Source organism: Budorcas taxicolor, chromosome 20 (assembly GCF_023091745.1).
Source record: "Budorcas taxicolor isolate Tak-1 chromosome 20, Takin1.1, whole genome shotgun sequence".
NCBI classification, from domain to species: domain Eukaryota; kingdom Metazoa; phylum Chordata; class Mammalia; order Artiodactyla; family Bovidae; genus Budorcas; species Budorcas taxicolor.
The window spans coordinates 14,044,036-14,067,683 of NC_068929.1; the positions used below are offsets into that span (position 1 = coordinate 14,044,036).

Consider the following 23,648-nt stretch of genomic DNA (forward strand, 5'->3'; position numbering starts at 1 on the left):
ATTTTTTAAAAGTCACCATTGCTGTAACCAGAAAAACTAATGTGTTCTTGAAGTTCAAAAATGGTGACTAACCTGGAGTCTATTGTACAGAGTGGAGTAAGTCAGGGAGAGAAAGTCAAATACTGTATATTAATGCATATATATGAAATTTAGAAAGATAATACTGATGACCCTACATGCAGGGCAGCAAAGGAGACATAGATGTAAAGAACAGACTTTTAGATTCAATGGGAGGAGAGGGTGGGATGATTTGAGAATAGCACTGAAACATGCATATAACCAGGCATAAAATAGATGACCAGTCCAAGTTCAATGCGTGAAGCAGGGCACCCAGAGCCCCTGGGTTTTGACAAAAACCCAGTAAATTTTCAACTAAGGAAAGGAAATTTACTAAGGAAAGGAAAGGTAAATATTTGAGGTGCTGGATGTGTTAACTAGATTGTGGGAATCCTTTGATGTACACATACATCAAGTCATCACATTGTAAACTTTAAATATTTTGTATTTTATTTGTCAGTGACAAACGGCAACCCACTCCAGTAGTCTTGCCTGGAGAAACACTTGGTCAGAGGAGCCTGGCAGGCCACAGTCCATGAGGTCGCAAAGAGTCTGCCACCCATATCTTCAGTAAGGGAAGAAAGCTCAAAAGCAACAGCAGCTTAGATTTCTAGTACACAGACACTTCGTTTACATTTAGAGAAACAGCAACTTTCAATGTGAAAGTCTACAATTCTAGATTCTCATTCTGAAGTCATTCGAGAGACACAGGTAGACTTTTTGGCTACTTTTCTACTAATATTTTTCATTTTCCTTTATGATTATATTTAAGAAAGAAATGAAGAAAATGGACAAAGAATTCCCATGGTTTAGAGATTTTACTAAAATATAAACTTTCCAAGTCCTCTAATTCCAAGAAGTTTCCCCAGAATACCTGATAATGAGATTAGAAAATGTCAAATGCAGGATAAATTACTGGTCATATTGGTATGAACTTTGCTTGGGGAGGAAAACCAGGAAAATGCTCTGACTTTTCTCTACTTGTGGAGTTCTTAAGTGTTGGCATTCATACCCCACAGAATTCTCATCCAGGCCCCTTCTTGATTAGTTCTTTCTAGGATGGAAATGATGAAAGGAGCTGAACCTGAGACAACAAACTGCCTCAATTCCCAAATTCTATTTTATTTTCCTGCTCAATTTTAATCACCCTCCTGTCATCATACCATTTGATTACTCATTCCTTTTTTTTTTTTTTGACATGCATACCCTGCTCTATTTATTTTTGGCTGCACTGGGTTGTTCTTGCTGCGTGTGGTCTTCCTTTCTCTAGCTGTGGTGAGTGGAGGGCTGCTCTCCAGCTCTGGTGCACGGGCTTGTGTGACGTTTCTCCTGCCGCGGGGCACAGGCTCTAGGTTCATAGGTTTCAGTGGTTGCGACTGGTGGGCTCTGGGCACTTGGGTGTTGGCAGTTGTGGCACAGAAGCTCATTAGTTGTAGCTCATGGGCTCTAGAGCGTGCAGGCTTCAGTAGTTGCGGTGCACAGGCTCAGTTGCTCTGTGGCACGTGGAATCTTCTATCAGGGATGGAACCAGTGTCCCCTGCGTTGGCAGGCGGATTCTTACACACTATGCCAGCAGGGAGGTCCAGGTCCCATGATTTTTGTCTTGTGTTAATAAAACAATGTTGTCTCTCCTCCAGTTCTACAAGGATCAAGTCATTGATTGCTAACCTTTAGGACACTGTGTAAGAACTCAGGACAAAGAACAGGAGCACTCAGTGCTTTGGGAGAACAGGCAAACAAAAACGCCCCTTAGATATACTTTAGGAAATGTTTTATGAATCTGGATTCTTGCATCCTCCGATAGTTAGAGAAGCACTAAAATATCATTAACTGATGTGTCTATTCTGCTTAACTAAACTTCTACTAAGATATATGCTGGATTGCACATACTTTGTAGCCAAAATCTCATATATACTGGCCTCTTCCTCCCTACCTCTTCAGAGCACTTCCTCAGAGCTATCTGAGAGGCTGTTAGTGCTCAGTAAGACACTGACTAAAACTCAACTCTCAGCTGTTACACTGTACATCTTTCTTTAGTCAACAGTCTATACCCTGAATGCTACTTTTTGGCTGTTTTCATGGACCTGTGGAGCACAGCACCAGTTTTACCTCATCTATTGTGTCTTCTTAATATCCTTATCCTAACTAGCCTTTGACTCCTTTCTTGTCCCATGTACCTTGTTCCTGACATTGGCTGTACATCTATGAGGCAGAACTCAGTATACATGACAGCTTCCTGATGTGATGCAATACAAAGTGCCCAGAACAACTTGTGTATTGTTTTGATTAAAAAAAAAAATCTGAAACTACATTTAATAAAGCACTTAGATCTAACTTCTGGTTTCCTGGAAAACAGAGGCGAAACAAGCTATGTAAACTACTAGGAAGCAATCGGACAAGTCAGAAGAGACCTTTCTCCAGGGCAATCTCTTCCTTTGACAATGATTGTTAAGAACTTGTAGGCGGTGGGTGGGGGGAAGGAGGATATAATCTGTTGCAGCTACTCAGTTCAGTTCAACTACAGATCTTATGAGGGGGTTACATCCCAATAAAGTTGAAAATATACTAAGTCAAAATGCATTTAATATACCTAATCTTAAATGTGCTCAGAACATTTACATTAACCAATAGTTAGGCAAAATCACCTAACACAGCCTATTTTATAATATAATAAAGTACTGCATGTCATGTAACTTAGTGAAAAACAGAATGGTTCTAAGTATATTGGTATTAGCCTCTGTGACTGTGTGGCTGACAGATGTGGCTTGCTGCTGCTGCCCAGCATTACTATAGATCATGAGAGAGTGTTAGCCCAGGAAAAGATCAAAATTTGAAGTATGGTCTCTACCGAATGCATATAGCTTTTACACCATCATAGAGTTGAAAAATCCTAAGTTGAACTATCATAAGCAGGGGACCAACATATGCTATTGTAGAAGAAAGGCAGCCATAGATAATATGTAAACCTGTGGGTGTGGCTTTGTTCCAATAAAACTTTATTTACAAATTCAGGCAGCTGGTAAATCAGTTTGATACGAGGAAATAGCCAACCAAAACAACCATCACTCCCACATTTTTTAGAAAAAGTGTGTTAGCAAAGACACTAGCCTGGATTTTAAGACTGTTTGAGATGTAAAATATTTCGGTCCCCAATTGAGAAAGCTGTTCAGATGGGGATAATCTCTGATGCCCCCTTCAGATATGGTCAAAGTTAGTAATGGACAGGGAGAACCTCCCAAAGGGCAGAGTGAAGGACCACAGATGAAGAACTGCTTCCTGACAGCAGAACAAGAGCCAAATCCAAAGGAGTTCCCTGTCCCCTTAGAAGGGGCACTTCCTTTCATTTGCCAAGCAGTATTTCAGAATTGCCCCAGTCACCACTATTTGCTGACTGTGTGAAGCAACACCATTTGTCTTTTCAGGTCATAGGGTCTCCAGATCAGGAAGAATCCATCTGAACGTAAGTGGAGACTCTTGGAAACTGGTATGCCTGGGTGACATTGTTAGCTTACCATCTTTGGGGAAAGGCGCATCTTTTACATGCAGAAGGGAAATTAATATTTAAGACCAAGGTAGCAGGCTGTGGTAGGCTATATTCTTTTCAGCAAATATCCATTTGCTTTCCCCTACTCTGAAACTCAGCACTTCCTGCTGTGAGAGAGGTGTATACTTTCCTGCCCCAGTGTTGAGCTTGGTCAGTGGAACCTGGATGGATATAATGTACACTTGCTCTAAGTAGAAATCAAATGTGCTTGCGGAATTTGACTTGGCCTGATAAGCCATGAGCATGTGTTTCAGACAGTGGCTGCTCCCTCAGCCTGGGTCCTAGGATAATCAGCCAAACCATGGAGCCAACAGAGAATGTATTTCTTACAAGCCACTGAGATTTGAGGTTGTTATTCAGCATGATTTCCAAGAAAGATAACTAATACAATTTCTTCCTCAGAGCTGGGATTTAAGAGGGAGCACATAACAGGACAGTAAAATCTTGGGAAAATGCAGGAGGTTTTTCTGAGGATGGTGATAATCCTTTGAGTTGGGATTCACTAATAAAGTGTGCATCTATGGTAACATTTAATGCTATAGCTTTGGATCAGGAAAGTATTTTCCAGAAAGGTTTTCTATGAGAAAAATATAACTTGTTTTATAATTCACATTGACAATTTCCAAGAATACACTGTGGAAAAAAGAGTAACTACATGTAAAATAAAAAGCTACACATAAATTATGATTTATCGAAACAAATGAAGCCAAACTATAAATATTCCAAAGAAGAGCTTTCAGAATTCAAATTTAGGCAAATATCATTTTTGTTACTGATCTAAAGAACAGATTTCTAATATTGTTGTCCATTGTAGCACATCTTTTCAAACTTAAAGTCTTTCTTAAAATAATGTTGAAAAGGCTACAGTGTCTATAAAAATTATCAACAGCTCCAAATTAATAAAGAGCTCAAATCAAGAGTTTTCAAAAAATGAAATTAGATACTATAAAAGGCTTTAAGTTCTATTTTTTAAATAACATAGAATAACATTTACTTTTTAAATAAAAGCAATACATAATAAACCTAAAAAAACAAAATAAAGTCACAATTTTTCTATAATCAGAGTATGTTTTTCTTTTTCTTTTTTCATGATTGAGGTGCTTTATTTGGGTATCTGTTTAAAAATGTGGATGGAGGGGTGAGAACTGAGAAAATGGTGGTCAAAGGATACAAACTTGCAGTTAGAAGATGAATAACTTTTGGAGATCTAATGTACAACACTGTGATTCTAGTTAACAATACTACATTACACACTTCAAAGTTACTAAGAAAGTGAAAGTGAAAGTGAAGTTGCTCAGTCGTGTCCGACTCTTTGCGACCCCGTGGACTGTAGCTCTCCAGGCTCCTCTGTCCATGGGGTTCTCCAGGCAAGAATACTGGAGTGGGTTGCCATTTCCTTCTCCAGGGGATCTTCCCGACCCAGGGATCGAACCCAGGTCTCCGGCATTGCAGACAGACGCTTTAACCTCTGAGCCCCAAGAGGATAATCTTAAATATTCTCACCATGATAAAGAAATGATAATTATGTGACATGATAAAGATGTTAGCTAATGGTGGTCAGATCAACAATGCTGTACATCTTAAACTTACACAGTGTTATGTATCAATTATATCTCAAGTTTTAAATTTTTTTACAAAAGCTGCTTATTTGGCTGCACCTGGTCTTAGTTGCCACATGCGGGGTCTTCAGCTGTGGCATGCACTCTCTTCACTGCAGCTATGTGGGATGTAGTTTCCTGACCCGGAACTGAACTCGGCCCCCTGCACTGGGAGCATGGAGTCTCAGCCATGGGATGGATCACCAGGCAAGTCTTCTCAATTTTTTTTAAAAGGCAAAAAAAAAATCTGTAGTGAGTTGAACTAAAATGAGATTTATCGGAATAAAATACAATTGACAGTTGAAAAAAAAAAACAAAGATGTGTGTGGATATGCTGTTCTAACTTTCTAATATTTTGTTGACAAACAAATACATAGAAGTATTGCAAATGAGAGCTGGGATTTCCAGGAATGTTGTAGAAAAAATGTCCATATTCAGTAGAATGCTGGACTAGATGTCTTTTGGGACCCTTCCAAGGCTGATTTTCAGATTTAGACTATCCCAGTCACTTTATTAGATTTAAAACAACAGATTCCATGTAACACTTAACTCAAGCTAAAAAAAAATGAACTGTAGTATTAGAATCGTTCCAAAAACACTGAAAAGCATTTCACTTGAAATTTCTATTTAAATGACATTAAAAACAGAAACAAAAAATGTCAAACTAGAATTCCTATTAGATCATTGTGAGATTCCTCTCAAGCTGCAGAACAGTTTCCTTGAGGGCAGGGTCCTCTGCCCAGTTGACTTTACTCCCCAAAATGAGGTTCTGTAATTAAAAAAAAAAAAAAGTTTTAAAATTAAAAGTTCTCAGCAGTTTTAAAAATTTATCGATTTTTAAAAATTGTCTTTCACTTATCAAATATTTACAGAACTAGGTGTGAACATTTACTCTGTGATGATGGGAAAAAATAGTAAATGTGTTCTTGTATCTTTATTTCTGTTTTCAATAAGGCTTCAACCTTGATCGCCATAACGCTAGGGAAATATTGACAATGTTTATAACAATTTTTCTGCTTTGCCAGTTTTTGTAGATAGTTTTTACCTCTTAAGGAAGGATATTTGCAGTGTTTCCTAAAGGAAAAAGATGACAGTTATGGTTCAGAGTTCATTTTGCATTTCTACAGTGAAAAGCAATTAAATTGTAAGTAATATGCATTCTGACAAGAGGTAAAAGAGCTTAATTCTCAGCCCTTGCAAAATTCCAAGACTTTGACAAAGGTGAAGATTATTTTTGTGGTAGGCAATGGAGGACTGATTAAGGTTATAATTAATGAAAATTCTGGACATTATTCTTTGAAAAACTGCAGCTCAATGATACTGAGTTAATTCAGTTATATATAAAAATATGAAGCCTGAAAATAATAGAATTAATCACTTTTAGAAAGTTATTTACCACCCTTTCTACTTTTTATAAATATTACCTGGAACACATGTTGAATAACTGTAGTAATCTGTATCTCTGTCTCCAGTTTTTGTTGTATGGTCTTTATTTTGTCTGAATTTTCCATACTATCCAAATCATCTTTCTGTTTGTTCTTTTCAGTCTGTATTTCTGAAAGCTTTCTTTCTGAAGCTTGTTTTAATTCTGTTGGGTTAAAAATAAAGCAATAATACTATATATGACAACTCCTATAAACAAGAATCTTGAAAACTTCTGAAGCAGAATAGTTCCTGATTATTTCAGTCAAGGGAAAATTTTTAATATGCATTTTAGGTTGCAGTTCCATTCTGACATGAAAATGATTCCTCTGGTGCAAAACACCAGTATTTTAATTTCATACTTAGCAATGCCCTCTGCGAGATGTTCAAGTGTGCATGCATGACAATGATACTGTCTATAAATGTCTGCCAAGGCATCATGTCAGAGGACTTCCTCTGGGTTGCCAAAAACATAGGTGATATATGTAAGGAAATACTCTCCCCCTTAATTTTCAAAAATTACATTTTAATAAATTTTCAAAGAAAGGTAAGATCCCCTTCTCCAGGGATAAATATCATCAACCATTTTTTTTTGTTGTTCCTGAAATATTCTGAGAATTATACTAGAGATCTTCCTTTCATCTTCAGTTGAAAATATCCAAGTCAAAAATGTACCTAATCCATCAAACATCACAGCCTAGTCTAGCCTGCCTTAAACATGCTCGGAACACTTACATTAGCCTGCAATTGGGCAAAACCTGCTAACACAAAGCCTGCTTTATAACAATATATTAAATATCTCATGTAATTTACTGAATACTAAAAGTGAAAAATATAATAGTTGTAAATGTATTGGTGGTTTATGCTCATGACCACATGGCTGCTGCGGCCTGGCATCACATGAGAGACTATAATGAGCCCAGGAAAAAAGCAAAATTCAAAATCTGCATTCAGTTCCTGCTGAATGCATATCATCGTAAAGTAAAAAAATTGTAAGTTGAAACATCATAAGTTGGGGACAGACAGTATTTAAAAATATAAATGGGTATATCTCAGGAGCTCAGTTCTTTGACTCTGATGTATCAAAAGCAGGTTGGAATGCAATGGAAAAAAAGCCAAAGGGTGATTAGACAGGTGACAGGACTACTTCTGACCCTGAGATTACTTACAAGAGGCAAACCTAGGGGCTTCCCTGGTGGCTCAGTGGTCAAGAATCCACCTGCCAATGCAGGAGACAAGAGTTCGATCCCTGATCCGGGAAGATCCCACGTGCCGTGGAAGAAAATAAGTCCATGTGCTGCAACTGCTGAATCTGTGCTCTAGAGCCCAAGCACCGCAACTCCTGAGCCCGTGCCGAAGCCCCTGAAGCCCCTGGGCCCTAGAGGCTCTGCTCCACAAAAGAAGCCACTGCAGTGAGAAGCGGCACAGCAGCCAAGAGTAGCCCTCACTTGCCGCAACGCGAGAAGAGTCCGTGCAGCGGTGAAGACCCAGCACAGCCGAAAACAATAAAAATAAATGAATAATTTTTTAAAAAGCAAATATACATAGTATTTTAAAATAATAAATCATGCCTGTAACTGTTAAACAAAAAAAAGGAGTAATACAGAATAAAATTATGCCAATTTTATAAATAAAAAGCACTGAAGATCGATTATCTCTGGATAAAATTAAAAAAATTTTATGTATATTTTTGTTTTCAAATTCTTTATAGAGAATATGCAGAACTAGCCTTAGTTCTCTCTGAAATAGATTTCAATAAAACATTTCAAAAATTTCAATGCAAAAAGCTATCTCATGTTAAGTTAAACTATAGAACCATATGTATCAAGTGATCATTTAAAAATTATGTACCAGAAAAATAAAATTAAGTGTGGACTCCCCCAGGAAGCTGCTTGCCATGGAGCAGACATGCGTTCGATCCCAGGTCTGGGAGGATTCCACACGTCGTGGAGTAACTAAGCCCTAGTCACAAGTACTGAGCCTGTGTGCTGCAGCTGCTGAAGCGTTCACACCTAGAGCCTGTGCTCCACCACAAGAGAAGCCGCCACAATAAGAAGTGAAGTGCTGCAACAAAGAATGTGGCCTCTGCTCACCAGTTAGTGAAAACTCCTCACAAAGCAGCAAAGACCCAATGCAGCCAAAAAACAAAATAAATAATTTGAAAAATTATACATATAAATGTTTATTTGGGTGTGGAAAAGGCTTGAAATGATGTATATGTAATTGTGGTCACACAAGAAGGAGGTGTGGCTTTCACATTATACTTTTCTGTATTACTTGATATTTTCCCCCCAACTAAGAATGTATTAATTTTTGTGATTCAAAGTTCTAAAACAATAGATCAAGCAAATTGCACTGTATATACTACTCTTTAAATTGCCACGTCCAAAGTTTTAAGAAAATCAGAAAATTAAAAAAATTTTCAGTGATTGGGAGATCTTCGTATTAAGTGAAAAATGTGTTCTCGGAAAAAAGAGCCAAAAAGTGTTCTACATACGCAATCTCTTCTTTCTAACATCAAGCAATTTTTCCTCCAAATCCCAAGTTTCCTGTTATTAGAAATAAAAAGATTAAGGCACATAACCTAAGAACACACCTATAATATTTAAATCATTGAATTTTATCTATTCATATTTTCTAGAGCTTCAGTTTTCAATTCCTCTATTTTTACACAACAAAAGGGAAAGAAAGAGTAGCTTAAATGGTAAGTAGATAATTAGTCAGAAATAATGTAACTATGAAAAGAGAGAAAACTTAAGGATACTGAATTCCAAACATACCAGTCTTTGGGCAATCCTATTTAGTCACATACAGTTACCAGCAAGAATGTGTTACTGAAATCATGAGAATGCATAAGCAGCTTTATGTTCAAAATTACCTGCTGTGATTTCATTATTAGTTTATTCAGATTTAATATTTGTTTCATGTTATTCATGAGCACACTGAAAAGGAATAAAAAATATGATTTATTAAGTTTAAAATTTTTCATTAAGAAATCAGTTAGTATATATATATTTTCATTATATCCAATGTACAATTCAATATAGTCATTGTTTAACAAAATAAGTCTAGAAAAGTTTGGGGTAAACTAAATTTCCCTAGAAAACTTTTTGCTCATAGACAACAAAGAATATCAAATTTAAGCATGTAGGAACATTTCTTTTTTTTTCTCTTGGCCATACCCCATAGCATGCAGGAGCTTAGTTCCCTGACCAAGGATCGAACCGGTGTCTTCTGCAGTGGAAACACAGAGTCTTAACTACTGGATCACAAAGGAAGTCCCCAGAAAATTTCTAAAAATCTCATACTTAGGGAGAAAAAAACCCTAACTTGCTAATACATAGGGTCTTTTTGGAAACGGACTTTAGGATTTTTTAAAAATTCATTAATTTGGCTGTGCTGGGTCTTAGTTTCAGTACACAGGATCTTCCATCCTCACTGCAGCATGGGGGACCTTTAGTTGAGGCACATGGGATCTAGGTCCCTGACCAAGGATCAAACCCGGGCCCCCTGCATTGGGAGTACAAATTCTTAGTCACCGTTCTACTAGGGAAGTCCCTAGATGTTAGTTTTTAGACCAGTTTTAGGTTCAGGGCAAAACCAAGTGGAAGGGAAACCCGTATACCCTCTGGCCCCATACTTGCACAGCCTCCTCCACCAGAGTAGCCCATCTGTTATAAATGATGAACCTACACTGACACATCATCATCCAAAGTCTATAGTTTACATTAGGGTTCACTCTTGGTGGTGTACATTCTATGCATTTTGACAAATGTATAATGACATGTATCTAACTATATCAGACACAACAGTTTCACTGAATCAACTGCTTTTATTCCCCATTTCTTCAGCAAGTATTTCTGAGAGACTACCTCATGTCAAGATTGTGCCACGCACCAAGATTATAAAATAGAATAAAACACAGTACCTGTTTTCAAAGAGGAAAGAATCTTATGGGGGAAAAAAATAAATCCACAACCACTGTTATGACTTCATTAGAATCAGTAATGGATTGTGTAAGAGTTGTGGAAAGGGTAGAACAAGGAAACCCTGAGTCTTAAAGGATGTAAAAGTACAACTGATCCTTGAACAGTGCAGGCAGAGTGGATGGTTAGAGCTACCAACTGTCCACACAGCCCACAGCACTGCTACCTCTGCCTCAAAAACACAGGAATTAAATGGCTCACCCAAGGACAGAAAGCTGAAACAGCCTGGATCAAACCCTAGTTCATTGATTCCACATACTGTGACCTCTAAATAAATACAAACTTTCCCCCATACTTAAAGATCTGTAAAATGAAAATACAGGTACTATATTTATTGAAAAAAAACACACAAAACACCTGCATAGAAGTGGACTCAAACAGTTCAAACCCATGCTGTTCCAGGGTCAAGTGTAATTACGAAGAATACCTAACAAGCAGTTTGGTACGGCCGGAGTAAAAGGGCAGAAATAAGACCGGGCGAGAAGAGCGGTTCTCATATTTCCTAGTGCCACCATCCTTTGGGAGGCTTGTTATATGTGGGTTGCCAGCTTCCCATCTTAGGATCGGATTACAGATGACCTTGAATGCCAGAGTCTTTATTTTATATTCCTTGGCAAGTTATATAAGTTACTCATTTCTGCCCATGAAAAATGAGGAGTATATTTCCTATCTCATTGGGTTATTATTGGCTTAAATGAGATAGCATTGTTCTTGTCTTACAGTAAGTATCAAACAAAAGTTAACTTTCAAAAGCTTCCTTCAAAATTCTAGATCATCGGGGTAAAACCTCAGGGTCCCATCCATTTGGAACAGGATGTCAGTAGGACTATAAACTTTGTAAGGATGAGATGAGCCTACTTTTCTTATTTCCCAGATAAAGGTGGTCAACAGTGACAGATAATTAAAAAAATTCATGGAACTAATCATTATGCGATCTCCCTTACTGCCATCCTGACCAAATCCAGAAAACATAAAACAAAAAAAACATACCTAGTCTTGATATCAACCTTCTCCAGGTGTTTTTTAAGTGCAGTTGAAAGTTGCATCCTATAGAGGAAAAAACTCCATTATAAAACATGGATAACATTTATGGTACAGTGAAAAGAATATTTAAAAATACAACAAAGATTCCTTTCTGTTTAAATGTAGCATAAAAGTAGGTTTTTAAACAGTATTATATGGGAAATAATTTGATAAGTCAGTCATAGAAACACGAAGTAACACCAAGAGGGATGGGGCTGTTGCCTGTGGTTGTGCATGGCCAGGCGAGGGGCTGAGCTGACCTGACACCCTGCCTGAACTTGCTCTCCAAACCATCCACCTAGGTGCAGGGCTGGGAGGAAGCAATAAGGCACTACAAAATGTAATGTACAATATGATAAAATACAATTAACACTGCTATAAGCTACATATGAAAGTTAAGAGATTAAGAATTCTCACAACAAAAAAAATTTTTTTCTATTCTTAAAATTTTGTGTCTATATGAGATGGTTGATGTTCACTAAACCTCCTATGATGATCATTTCAGGATGCATGTAAGTCAAAACATGCTCTACACCTTAAACTTAGACAGTTATTGTTTAGCCGCTAAGTTGTGTCCGACTCTTTTGTGACCCCATGGACTGTAGCCTGCCAGGCTCCTCTGTCTATGAGATTTTCCAGGCAAGAATACTGGAGTAGGTTACCATTTCCTTTCTCCAGGGGATCTTCCTGACCCAGGGATCAAACCCATGTCTCCTGCATTGGCTGGCGGATTCTTTGCCACTGAGCTGCCAGGGAGGCCCAAACTTATACACTGCTGTATTTCAATTATATCTCAATAAAACTGGAAGAAGAAAAAAAGGCATACAGATCAGCAGGCTAAAATTAGGCAGAGTTAGGGAATACAAAGCCATACTCAACTATAAACTTTAAAATATGTCTATGTATAAGCAAGCACTATAATTTGTTTTTAAATTCAATAGCTAGTAAATAAGTGCTAATAGAAAGGTAATAAGCTCAGCAATATTAGTCATTTCATTAAAGAGGATCTCTTAATAGCTCTGATCTTAGTCAAAAAATATCATCTATGTAATGAGCCAGCACATTAAATGAGGCAAAAAAGTTCACTACTAGAAGTAATTAAAAGGACTTTAACTATTTTCAATTAAATGTAAGTAAATGTATCTGGGAAGGTCAGAAATACAAGGGAAAAACTATTAGAGTCATTCATTGGATTGAGATTATTAATTCAGATCATAAATCTATAATAGACTACGTTTGTCTTACTGACAGCTATATACTAGCATCTAGCACAAAGCTCTGACACAGTAAGCACTCAAATATTTGGTGAATGAATTCTAAAATACAGATGCAAAGTCTAAAATTAAAAATACATTTAAACTCAATGACAATTCCTTTACTCCATTAAGAGTTATTGGAATAAATATGAGACTTCCCTGGTGGCTCAGTAGCTACGATTCCAAGCTCACAATGCAGGGGCCTGGGTTCAATTCCTGGCTGGGGAACTAAATCCCACACGCTGCGACTAAAGATTCCTCGTGCCACGACTAAGACCTAGCACAACCAAAAATAAATCGTATAATCCTTTCCAACACCAAATGTGATTTAACCTCACACGTCTATTGTCTTGATTGACATTTTCTTATTAACACTGTCTTATGTAACTTCTTCAAATGAAAATATTAATGATGTAACTTTTCTCTCAGTGCTTAAAATTTGTGGGACCATCAACTAATCATCATTTTGATTAATTCAGACTAGTGGTAAAGAACCCACCTGCCAAAGCAGGAGACATAAGAGACTCCAGTTCAATCTCTGGCTCAAGAAGATCCCCTGAAGGAGGGCATGGCAACCTGCTCCAGTATTCTTGCCTGGAGAATCCCATGGACAGAGGAGCCTAGTGGGCTACAGTCCATAGGGTTGCAAAGAGCTGGATATGACTGAAGCGACTTAGCACACACACACCCCACCTTGAGCCATACCCATCTTGCATACTTAAAATGTAATAATTACCTGTCTAACGCAAGCTTTTTCATTTCAAAAGCAGTTTTTGCCTCTTCAACTTCATTTTCTAGTTCTTCAATTTTACTGCCAAAGAAGCATGAACCAAAGAATGTCAGCAATGTCAGATAAAGTAACTACTGGAAATAAAGGTATAAAGTAAATCTTTGAAGAAAGTAAAATGCCTGTTATCTAAATAATAGTATTCTACAGGATCCCACACTGACATTTCCAGATTTGGTAACTTGACTCTCACTGAGTTACTTTGATAAATATCTTGTTAAAGTGGGGCTGGTGCCGAGACTGCTAATGTGATAGCTCACTCATGTGCATGTAAGTCGACATCCCACATCAGTAACTTCTCAACATGTGCATGACAAATTACGTGGAAAAACAAAGAAAGGAAAAAGAAAGAAAATATTATAAGATGGATAATATTATTAAATCTGTAAAAACCACAACTGAAATTTTAAAATATGACATACACTTCAATTTGCTTTTCCTGCATGATTTGTTCTGGAGTCTTTTCTTCATCTACAAATACATAAATTTTTGAAGTTAGTAATATTTCATAAAAGCGTTGTCCAACAAAAATATAATGTGAGCCACAAATGCAAACCAAATATGTAATTTTAAATTTTTAGTTTCCACATTATACAAGTAAAGAAACAAGTGAAATTAATTTTAATATAGCTTATTTAACCCAGTAGATCCAAAATATTGTCACTTTAAGCAATTTGGAATTACTATTGAAATAGTTCACAATCTTTTCTTCTGTTTGCATTTTACATTTAGTCCTCAGTGAGAAATGACCATATTTCAAGTGTTCAGGGGCCACATGGAGCTAGTGACTAACATATTAGACAGCACAGATTAGAATGATAGAAAAAGAGAGTAAAAAAATCAAGATCAATGTAAAAAAATAGAAACTATGTCTCTATATAAGAAATTTTAAATATATGTAAAATTACATCCAAAAACACAAAATAATTAAGGATAAATTTAACAAAATACATGTATGTATGACCTCTACACTATACACTATCAAACAGTAAAATGGAAAGATATACTACCTACATGTACTGGGAGAATCATGGCTAATCTAACAACTGCTAATATAACGAATTCACCTATACTGATCTATATGCTGTGTTGTGCTTAGTTGCTCAGTCGCGTCTGACTCTTTGTGACCCCATGGACCGTAGCCCACCAGGCTCCTCCATGGGGATTCTCCAGGCAAAAATACTGGAGTGTGTTGCCATGCCCTTCTCCAGGGGATCTTCCTGACCCAGGGATTGAACCGGGGTCTCCTGCAGTGCAGGTGGATTCTTTACCAGCTGAGCTTCCAGAGCCCCACTCAAAATCCCAGAAATTGACAAGTTGATTTTAAAATGCACATAGAAAAATAAAGGACCAAGAATAGTCAAAACAATTTTGACAAAGAATGAACTTGAAGGACTTAGAGTAGCTGATAATCAAGACTTACTATAAAGCTACAGTAATCCAAACAGTGTGGCACCATTGTAAAGATAGACAAGTTCCTCAAAGGAACAGAAGAAAAAGTCCAGAAATAGACCTACACATATACAATGGGTTACACATGAAAAAAAAAAGAAACTTGACCCTTACTTAGCTTACACTATACCCAAAACTTAACCCAAAATGAATCACAGTACTGAATGTTAAACTTAAAACTTTAAGACTTCTAGAACAAACATAGGAGAAAACCTTTGCAACCTTGAAATAGTCAGTTTCTTAGAACTCAAAAACCGCAAACCACAAAAGAAAAACAGTGAAAAACAACACTTCATAAAAATTTACGCCTTCTGCTCCTGAAAAGACACTGTTAAGAAAATAAAAAAAGCAACAAACTAGGAGAAAATTTCTGCCATATATATATACATATATATATGTACACACACACATATATATTTACTCATCTGAAACAGGACTGTGTTTATTTTTTGAAAGAAGTGAATGTTTAAGAAAATATATAATATTTTCATTTTTAATTAAAACTCAAACTCAGTAAGACTAACAATCTAACTAAAAATGGGCAAAGATTTGAAAGGACACTTCAAAAAGTAAACTACCAATAAGACATGAAAAGATGATCAACAATATCAGTTATTAGGGAAATATTAATTAAAACCACATAAAATATATCACTACATACTTACCAGAATGGCTAAAATTTAAAAAGACTGACAGTACGAAGTTTTGGAGAAGATATTGAGCAACTGGAAACCTCATACACTGCTGGGGAGGAATCTGCCATAATGGTATAATTATTTTAGCAGTTTGGTAGTTTCTTAAAAAGTTAAACATACACTTATCACCTTGAAATTTCACTTTTAGGTATTTAACCAAGAGAAATGAAAGCAAATGTCCACAGAAAGATATACAAATGACAACTGTCCATAGCAGCTTTATTTATGAGGGGCAAACACTGGAAACAATTCAAATGTTCATCAACAGGTAAATGGATTAACAAATTGTGGTGCAGTCATCATAAAATGTATTTCACAATAAAAAGGAATGAATTACTGAAACAAAAGAGCATGGATGAATCACAGAAATGCTACACTGTACAAAAAGTAGCCAGACCCTTTGGGAGTGACTGCTGACAGGTTTGGGGTTTCTTTACAGAGTAATGCAAATGTTCTGCAATTAGATAGTGGTAATGGTTACACAACATTGTAAATAATACTAAAAGTTACTGAATTATACATTTAAAAATGGTGAATTTTGTTGCATGAATTAAGTCACGAAAGATGTTGAAAAAAAAAAACCTACCATATAAATACATTTACATCAAATGCTGTTCAAAAGCACTGTTCTATGATAAATGAAATGCTTAATATCTGCACTGTTCAATATGGTAGCCACCAGCCACACTGTGGCTGAACCATTTGATATGTGAGTAGTACAACTAAAGTAAAACTGAAGTGAAATTAGTTAGTTGTACTAGTCACATATCAAATAAGTTCATCTTCTGTGAGTCTCTTTCTGTAGAAATGTTTACATCTTTGACTTTAGTGGTGATCTTGATTAAAGAGATGTATATATTTGTCAAAACTCATCAAATTGGGCTTCCCTGGTGATCTAGTGGTTAAGAATCCACCTTGTAAGGCAAGGGATACCGGTCTGAACCCTGGCTCGAGAGGATCCCACATGTGGAGCAACTAAACCTGTGTGCCACAATTATTGAGCCTATGCTCTACAGCCCAGGAGCCACAACTACAGAGCCCACGCGCTGCAACTACTGAAGCCCGTGCACCTAGAATCCATGCTTTGAAACAAGAAAAGCTGCCGCAATGAGAAGCTTGCACACCATAACTAGAGATGAGCCCCCACTTGCTGCAACTTGAGAAAGCCAGCGTGCAGCAATGAAGACTCACCACAGCCAAAAATTAAATAAATCTTTACAACATCTACAATAAAAAACTCATCAAATCATACCCTTAAAATAGATGCACTTATTGTAAAAAAAAAAAAAAAAAGCCTTCAAGCAATAAAGTCTCAGTATTTTTTAGTGGTAAACACTAATCAATTTTAGATACATATCTTCTCTTCAAAACTAAAACCTAACTTCTTATGTGTGTGTTAGTGGCTCACTCATGTCCCATCTTTTTGACCCCATGGAATAAGCCCTCTGTCCATGGAATGCTCCAGTCAAGAACACTGAAGCGTGTTGCCATTCCCTTCTCCATGGCATCTTCCCAAACTAGGGTTTGAACCCAGGTCTCCTGCATTGCAGGCAGATTCTTTACCATCTGAGCCACCAGGAAGCCATAACAATCGGTCCTCTCCTTTAGCTGCAGAAATTCTACAGTGCAGACTATTAAGTCTACTCAAGATTTTAGATGTCACAACTCCTTCAAAATTAGCTATACAGGGCAAACAAGAACTGCATGAGGAGGCAGATTCTTATCACTTGGATTTTAGCTCTAAGGTCATCTTCTTGAAGAATCCATCTCTGATTACTGTATCTAAAGTAGTCCTTCCCTCTTATCATACCATTATTTCCTTCATCACATTTACCTCACCTCATAATTATCTCATGTCTCTTTGCTTACCTGTTTTGCTACAGAATTTAAGCTCCATGAGGATAAAGTCAGCCTTGTTCAACACCATATCTCCATTCCTAGCACCCACCATTCATTCAACTATGACTGCATGATTACCACTAGAGATAATTCCACAACGGTTCAAGTTTTGAATAGCTTTTCCCCTACACCTCATTGTCTAAGATCAGTTATACTTTTTCATATAATATGTGGGCTCTCATGCCAGTAAAAGGATTGACAAGTCCTACTTCTCATCTCTAAGATAAATATAATTTGTTTAATACAAGGAACATAGGCTTTGGAAAGAAGGACACCATTAATTCCTCCAGGGGAAGGACAGTGACCTACTGATCATCTTTGAGGTAAGCATTTTTTAATTGCATTATAGTTGATTTACAGTGTTGTGTTAGTTTCAGGTATACAGCAAAGTGATTGTTATACATATATACATATATATATAAATATAAGTACTTATAGATAATATATACTCTTATATAGGCATTATTGATATTACAAAAGGGACATGACTTTAGAGCCAGTAAAGTCTGATTCACTTCCTAACTCCTATGGTTACTAGCTATAGTAAGCAGAAGAGAGGCTGGGGGCCATCTTTTTTTAAGGTTTTGTTTTCTTTTGTTCTGTTTTTTGCATAAGATGATTTTAGAAACCCTAGAATGGGGTTGGAAAACACACCAGAAATGCCTTCTGATCTGTGGCCTTAAAGTGAGCTTGAACAGAGCGCAAAAATTATCGAGGTTCAAACATGACTCAGGGAAGTAACTAAAACATCTATGAGGTGCCTAGGCTTCTCCACAATTCTTGATTCAACACAGTGTACTATTTGGTTTTATTCTGTAAGTTTATTTCATAGAGAAAGAAAAAGTAACCAAAATCTATCTTTGTGACCCACGGGCTTAAAATAAATCAGGTGGCGTTAGGTGGTTATTACTTAGGATGACTAAACCCATCATTTAACTACTCTCTTGGCCCTGAGATTTTTGGATTAATAACTGTAAAAGATAAATTAAATTTTTTATATAGAATTGAAAATTGTCAGTCACACTTTTATGCCTATCTCCCTTCTGTTTTCATGTCATTAATCCAGTGTTTCTCAAAGTATAGGTCTCAGATCACTTGTTCAACAATCATCTGATCTCCTAACTTAATGTCCAAGCTGTTGATGGTAGCTAAGCCCACAGGAATTTCCAATCAATAGAACTTAATTTTCCTGAATTCCTAACACCCCTCCTTCCCTAGATAAATCATTGTAAAATCGATCTTTTCCCTGGAGTACTGTTCATCATCAAACTCACAAAACCTTATTTGAAAATGGAAATCCTTACGTGCATCAACCATTGACTTATATTCCAAGAGTTGTTGTTTGGTCTGTGCTCTTAGCCTGAAAACAGATAAGAAGAGAGTTATATAATTATTGAGGTTTTATTCATTACTATATGATAAATCAACTCATCTTTTTTGGAATCTGATGCAACAAAATGAGTATAAATAAACAGCATTAAAATCTTACAGGGACTTCCCTGGCGGTCCAGGGGTTAAGACTCAGTGCTCCCAATGCAAGGGGCCCAGGTTCAATCCCTGGTTGGGAAACTAGATTCCACATGCTGCAATGAAAGCTCCCTCCCACACACGGCAACTAAGACTTGGCACATATATATTTAAAAAAAAGATCTTCCAGGTTGGCCTCATTTTATTTAAAATAGGCATACAAGATGTTATGCCTCAGAAAAATACACAAAATGAAATACAGTAGGAAAACAGCATCTGTAAGGAAAAGTTAAAATTTTGATTTTTAAATTTATTTTTAATGGGCCACACTGAAATACAGCTCAAAGAGAACACTACACAAAGAAATAGATTAAAGTGGCAAACCCCCAAACACAGTAATGCGTTACAAACAGATTGAAACATTCTTAAGAGATACAGAAAAATATCAAAGGTACTAATCCTTGGATAAATAAGTAATTTATATAGTTTTCTTAGTCATCCTATGACTCTACTTAAAAATCATACAAAAAATGGGTAGAAGAGCTATGGGTAAAATGATAACTACTTATTAGATGTTTCACATTTACCTGGCAATTCTCCAGTTCTGAGTTTGTTTTGTGACTCTGAGATCTAGTTAAGTAGCTAACGAACATTAGACAAAATTTTAAAGCTTCGCAGCATTAAGTTCCCTGTTTTAAAATTCCAAATGAAAAGAGCAATTTCTTAAGAGTTTAAGTAAGACAGCATTTTATGACACACTGAAACAATAATTCATTTTTAGCTGAGATGGAAAAGGAGATGTTATATCTTTAATATTTTATTATTTCATATTGTAGGTAGAAAGGGATTTTTAATTTAGTCATTCAAGTGTTTCAAAGACTTACACAAAAGATTATCTTTCCAGGTCAGTGAGTAGTGTTCATTAGCATTTTCTGAGAACAAAAAGATGAAGGCAAGCCCATACACTTGGTCAAAGGTCAAAGGAATGGGAAGTGGGCTATTATGTCACCCCCAGAGTTCCTGCTGCTTTTTTTTTTTTACTAAATGCTGTTCACCAGTTGAGTCAGGTGGACTTTTGTGAGAGAATAGTGTTTGGTGGCCAGGACCTCTTTGGGGCATTTATTCCTAAGTGTAATACACAACAGATGGGAATAGGGGAAAGTAATACAGGAAAGTTAGTCGTTCCAGTTCAGGAGCTGATGAAGCCCTTATATGCCTTCAAGAAACCCATGGGATGTTCTAGCTGTGAACAGTGGCTATTATGGTCATCTGGAATTGACCCTGGACTATATGAGCACTTTCCTATATAGCTCTGAGAACTCTGGATAGGAATTCACCAGATCCAATGGTCCATAGATAAAATGAATGGGAATAGTTAAAAGGAAAGAATTCAGTGTCTTCTAAACGTCTTCGTGTGAAAGAGGGAGGTTTCTCTGCCCTTCTCTGTTATAGATATGACCCTTTTCAATCCAGAAGCTGCGTGTTTTGTATTTTCTAACAGGAAGCAATGTCTGTACGTTGCTAAGGAAAAGACTTAATGAGAAAGGACATCAGTCTTCTACTCCAGTGGGCAACTATGGTCCTGCGCCATATCCATCCTACTCTTTGTTTCTGTGTGACCCCTCAAGCTAAGATTAGTTTTCATGTGTTTAAATGGTTTGGGAAAAAGTTATGTTACCTCCCTCCATATATATATATATATAACTCTATTTGACAGACTCTTTATAGTATGTCAGCCAGATCAATTCCACTTGAACCCACAGAACAGCTCCTGGACAACAATATCTCCATAATCATGAGACAAAGGTTGATCCTGTGGTTCTGGAGCGCCAGAGGTTGCCAAAAATGCCTCCAAGAAGCTGACCTGCCCCAAAATGAAATAGTCTGGGCTCTGGTTGTCAGTGAAGCCAAAGCCAAAGAAATTAAGAGCAATCACTTGATGAAATCTGAGGGTAAGAACTACCCGTCTTGTACCAATCAGAGCTGGATGTTGGAAAGCCATGTAAAAGCGTGACTATCTGGAGACTTCCAGCCATACCCACAGAGTCTTTAACAGAAGATGTTCAGTCCCTTGTAGGTGAAAAATTTGCCTAGCAACTTTCATGAGTGAGGAGCAAGGGGAAAACTGTGGAGTGGGAAAGGAAGGGTAAGACCTGGGCTATAAGATCCCATGTTTGGAGGAACCTGTTGTGTATTTGGAGGGGGGTAATTTTGAAGATGAGGTTGTGAGGTTTATTATTAGGTGAGGCCTTTCAAAGCAGTAATGAAGTTGAAATACATACAGTTACAAAGCTTTTTTTAAAAAAATCCCCTTGTTACGATTTAGGTCTGCAAATTTTTTCTGTAAAGGACTAGAAAGTAAATATTTTAGGCTTTGTGAGTCCTATAGTAGATACAATAGGCTTCCTACTGTGGGCTTCCCTGGTGGCTCAGACGAAAAAGAATCTGCCTGTCAAAGCAGGAGACCTGGGTTCGATCCATGGGTCGGGAAGACTTCTGGAGAAGGGAATGGCTACTCATTCCAGTATTCTTGCCTGGAGAATTCCACGGACAGAGGAGCCTGGCAGACTACAGTCCATAGGGTTACAAAGAGTCAGACACAATTTAACAACTTTCACTCACTCTCACTCATGGTATCTGCCGTAACTACTTAACTCTGTCCTTGCAAGTTGCGTTCCAATAAAACGTTACATAAGGAGACAGATTTAATTTCATATAATTTTTACCTATTATTAACATCTTATAACTTTTCCCCCAACCATTTAAACACATGAAAACTAATTTTAGCTTGAGGGGTCACACAGAAACGAAGAGTAGGATGGATATGGCTCAGGACCATAATTGCCCACTGGAGTAGAAGACTGATGTCCTTTCTCATTAAGCCTTTTCCTTAGCAACGTACAGACATTGCTTCCTGGTAGAAAATACAAAACACGCAGCTTCTGGATTGAAAAGGGTCATAGCTATCACAGAGAAGGTCAGAGAAACCTCCCTCCAGTATAAATCTGGGCTTGGATGCAACCCACAAAGGGCTTGAAAATCAGGACCGCAGGGCATGAGTGGGTAAGAAAGGCGATGTTAATTATAGCTCCGTAGGCCCTCTGCCAAACGCTGACCCCATAATATCTCTTCTAATTCCCACAGCAACTTAGCTAGGAAGCTGTCATTTTCCCTCTCTTTTCCAAGACGAAGAAAGGGGCTTAAAGAGTTTATGTGAATGCTCCAGTCACCAGCCATTAAGCGATCGACAATGAATTCGAACCCTAGACATTTTCGGCAAAGAGGGGAGCTCTTGGCCAAGACTCCCACTTGGCTCCTCCCCAGTCGGTCAGAGGGTACAACCTGAGCAGCAGGGTCATGCGGTCCTCCGGACGCACCGCCTGGGCGCCGGCGACCTGCGGCGGCCCGCCTTCCCCTCCGGAGTCCGCAGGCTTGGTGACGGCTTGCTCCTCGGACTGCGTCTCCATTCCGGCGCGAAGAGCTACGACTCAGGACTGGCGGAGTCTTCCACCGAAAGGGCCGCTTTTCCCGCCACAAAATTGATACCCGGAACCAGCCGGAGGGTCTTCGCGTTCGGTCACACCCCTTCCGCCTCGTGGCCCCGCCCTTTCCTCCCCGGTTTCTGGTTGCCATGGTTGCGGCTGTGCCTTCTTTTATTCCCGCTCTAGTAACTAAAGTTGTTGTTCAGTCGCCCAGTCGTGTCCGACTCTTTGCGACCCCATGGACTGCAGCACGCCAGGCCTCCCTGTCCCCCACCGTCTCCCAGAGTTGGCCCAAGTTCAAGTTCATTGCCTGGATGATGCCATCCAGCCTTCTCATCCTCTGACGCCCTCTTCTTCTGCCCTCAGCCTTTCCCAGCATCAGGGAGTTTTCCAATGAGTCTTCTGGTCGCGTCAGATGGCCTTGGGCTTTCCTTATGGCTCAGCCAGTAAAGAATCCGCCCGCAATGCGGGATTCCCTGGATCTCTGAGTTAGGAAGGGAAAGGCTACCCACTCCAGTATTCTGGCCTAGAGAATTCCATGGAATGTTTAGTCCGTGGGGTCGCCAAGTGTCGGACACTACTGAGCGACTTTCACTTTCCACTTTCAGCTTCAGCATCAGTATTTCCAGTGAATATTCAGGATTGATCGCTCTTAAAGTTGATTGATTTCCTTCCTGTCCAAGAGAATTTCATGAGTCTTTTCTAGCACCGCAGTTTGAAGGCATCAATTACTTAATTTGAAGGCAAAAAGTTAAGCATCAGCTTTGTCGAGCTGGGCTAAGCGCTATGCTGCAGCCATTTGGGAGCATTCTCAGGCTTGTGGCACCGCGACCTGGAGGGGAGAACCCGGACATCAACGGTCTTTCAGCCTTTGAGCTGGGATAGTGATTCTTGATCCATTTTAGAATTCTCCTTCCATCTGCTGCCCTGGAAGATGGGTGTGGAGAGCAGGTTGGCAGAGAAAAGGTTTTGAGAGTTTT

At 38.1% G+C, this 23,648-nt stretch overlaps 1 protein-coding gene across 1 annotated transcript; it reads right to left on the minus strand.

The window, feature by feature from the left end:
• Window positions 1-5,880: 5,880 nt before the first annotated feature.
• On the minus strand, window positions 5,881-22,653 carry CENPH (centromere protein H). The gene is made up of 10 exons (XM_052659279.1): window positions 22,529-22,653; window positions 19,024-19,079; window positions 14,096-14,144; window positions 13,623-13,697; window positions 11,598-11,654; window positions 9,500-9,563; window positions 9,119-9,170; window positions 6,624-6,787; window positions 6,245-6,273; window positions 5,881-5,968 (listed from the first exon to the last, which is right to left on the minus strand). The coding sequence occupies exons 1-10, from the start codon at window positions 22,651-22,653 to the stop codon at window positions 5,881-5,883; spliced, it is 759 nt and encodes a 252-aa protein (XP_052515239.1).
• Window positions 22,654-23,648: the final 995 nt, after the last annotated feature.